Below are 3025 nucleotides of genomic sequence, written 5' to 3'. Positions count from 1 at the left end.
TTTTGTTAGAAAGTGTTTTACCTTCAATATAGGATCTTCTGGCGTGAATCCAGATTTAATCGGACACTAAGTGGGAAAAAAGAATTAATACTTCATCGTTTCTAATTTATATAACTCACCTTTCTTTATAGTCAGCTTTAGTAACAATTTAACTTTGGAATAGTCATTTCACCCTTAACTTTGTTTTTTTTTTTATAGTACATGTTAAATCAAACTATATCACATAAATTTAACAGACGTAAAAGAAAGCGCTTTTTCCTCCCCCTTCCTTGTCCTCTTTTAAAAACTCATTCTTCTAAGCACAAGATTCAGAAAGGAAAAAAAAAGGCCCCCAAAGATCATCATTCCAACACTTCTTCAAACCCCAAGATCTCAAATAACTTAAACAACATTTTCAAAAAGAATAGAAAGAAAGAAGAGAATGAAAGGTGCTAGAAGAGGAAAAGGACCTCCTTCAGCAGATCTTTTAGTATGTTTTCCATCTAGAGCACATTTAACCCTTATGCCTAAACCAATATGTAGCCCAGCAAGACATTCAGATTCAAGCAAACGCCACCACAATCATGATCTCAAGAAAATTAGCACCAGAATTGGTGGAGCTCCAGCCCAATCTAGTCCTCTTCTTTGGGCTAAATCCAAGAATTCAGAGATAATCTCAGAGCCCACTTCACCAAAAGTCACTTGTGCAGGTATTATATCCACTCTGCTAATAGTTATTATCTCGAAGAGTCAGTTTCTGTGTTATATGAAAATTAAATCAAGAAGAAATGTAACTTTCTGAGATAACAACTATTGTATTATATGTTGTTTTAACTCTTCGAAAGTTGCGCTAATTACAAATTCATTGCTCCGATAATATTTTTGAAGAGGCTGAACAACATAGAGTACAAATTTTATGTTTTGAAGAAAAAAGATTGAATTTTTACTCTGTTTCTGTATACAGGGCAAATCAAGGTAAGGCCAAAACAGGGGAGCTCATGCAAGAATTGGCAGTCAGTGATGGAAGAAATAGAGAAGCTACACAACAGAAAGGCTCAAAAGAAGAAAGGTGCTAATTGGATGGAAGCAATTGGAATCAAGAAAGATGTAATGCAATTCTTAACATGTCTTCGCAACATAAGGTTTGAGTTTCGATGCTTCGGTTCATTTCCAACAACAACTCATGACATTACTTCTGATGACGAGGAGGAGGAGGATGATGGAGATGAATTAGAACGAAGAGGAATGAATCAAATAGGTAGAGATTTAAATGATCGTGAAGACGATGATGATGATGAAGAAGAAGAATCTTCAAAAACTGTATTCTCCAAATGGTTCATGGTTTTACAAGATGAAAATCAGAAAACAGAGCTCACTAAAACAGAGCGCGATTATAATAATGATGATGATGATAATGTTCCTATTTGTGTGCCACCACCTAATGCACTTTTACTCATGCGTTGTCGTTCTGCTCCCCCGAAAAGCTGGCTTCAAGAAACACAACAAGTACAAAAAGAAGAAGAGGACGAGGATGAGGAGGAGGACAATGAAGAAGAAAAGAAAGCGAAATCGACAATGGAAGAAATGGAAAACAAGAAGAAAAACGAAAACTTAGTAGTGATCAGATATGGAAATGATTTTCACAATTTTTCAGCAGATATAGCAAAGGAGACATGGGTTGTGGGTGGTGTTAGAGATCAATTATCGAAAAGTCGAAGCTGGAAAAGATAATTATATATATAACGCGTTACGCATCAGTTAAGAAATTGCAGCCTTCCAAATAACACGAAGTTACAAAGGTTGTACATGTGAATCAACTCCTAAAGCAAAATAGGCACAAGGAAAGAGCAATAGAGCGGATCAACCTACAAGATCAACTATACAAGCTCGTTGTTTTTTCTACTTACATAATTTTCTTCGTATAAGATTATATATATTTTTCTGGTGTTTGGATTTGTTAATTATCTTTGAGCTTGTGTTGGTATTCTCAACTCGAAAGAATCGAGCTTTTGTTATTTGATTCTTGGGAGTGTGGAACCGTTGTGTATACTTTGCTAAAGAATTTTTCTTTCAATTTTCTATCATTTGTGCTTTGTTGTTTCATCGACCAATGTTTGTATTTTAGTGAAGGACTATAAGTGTTAATTCCCTTATTACTCTGGGAAATTTCATTTTAATTATCGTTTTAGCTCAAGAAAAATTATACCAAAATAATTGTTAGTACTTTAAAAAGGTAAGACTAAAGTTAACAATTAATTCTAACCATGCTCTCAACATTGAATTAGTATGCACCCTATTTAAAAGCAAAAAATTGTCAAGAATAACTTAGTAAACTATAATTTATATTTATTATTATTATTAAGGGGCGTAAAAAGCTGAAACGATAATTAAAATGAGGCTAAGGGAGTATTTTTAATTTGTCTCTATTTATGGCATTGAGAAAGCGGAATTATTTTAGAATGTCAAATGCATTTTCCGTGATTTCATGATTCTTACACTAAAACAAATGCTAAAGTAATATTTGCCAATTTTTTGAAAAAAAAATGTGATTAATATGTTAAATCTAAATAAATTAGATTCAAATCTCAATTAAGTGTACAAAACTTCACCTTCTTTCCAAGCTAAAGATCCACCCTATTGTCTGTAGTATTGTCAATGTCATTTTTATTTTTTTTAAAATAAGGGAAACTCGCAGCCGCTATTCTTTGGGTGCGGATAGGGTAAAACCTCCGCTCCTATGCAATAACTCGCAAACCACATAGGAGAGGTAACCCGCATCAGGCGACAAGCTCGACCGAAAATCCAAACCCCTTGCTTTCGCTGGCAAGGGGTTTCGAACTTGCGACGTCCAACATGGAAGTTCCAAGCCCAAACCAATAGGCCACCCCGAAGGTTGTATTGTCAATGTCATTGCAAAAAATATATTTGGGATAATATTAGAGGCCTTAAAAAAGAAATTGAAAAATTGATATAAGAATATTTGAAAATGGCTAGGAATTGTCAAAAGAAGTAGTTGGATAAGAGATTTTAGGTATATGAAATTCTT

General features: G+C 34.1%; 1 protein-coding gene across 1 annotated transcript; it reads left to right on the top strand.

Moving 5' to 3' along the window:
- The first annotated feature begins 222 nt into the window (after positions 1-222).
- On the top strand, positions 223-1999 carry LOC125856871 (uncharacterized). The gene is made up of 2 exons (XM_049536518.1): positions 223-689; positions 944-1999. Exons 1-2 carry the CDS (start codon positions 422-424, stop codon positions 1708-1710), a joined length of 1035 nt encoding a protein of 344 aa, XP_049392475.1. The 5' UTR covers positions 223-421; the 3' UTR covers positions 1711-1999.
- The last annotated feature ends 1026 nt before the right edge of the window (positions 2000-3025 follow it).

The sequence above is a fragment of the Solanum stenotomum genome, chromosome 2 (assembly GCF_019186545.1).
Source record: "Solanum stenotomum isolate F172 chromosome 2, ASM1918654v1, whole genome shotgun sequence".
NCBI lineage: Eukaryota > Viridiplantae > Streptophyta > Magnoliopsida > Solanales > Solanaceae > Solanum > Solanum stenotomum.
This window is presented reverse-complemented; position numbering and strand designations above follow the sequence as displayed.

Coding starts and splice junctions, on each gene's coding strand:
- LOC125856871 (XM_049536518.1), top strand. CDS start 422: ATGAAAGGTGCTAGAAGAGGAAAAGGACCTCCTTCAGCAGATCTTTTA. Junction 690..943: donor ACCAAAAGTCACTTGTGCAG/GTATTATATCCA, acceptor TTCTGTATACAG/GGCAAATCAAGGTAAGGCCA.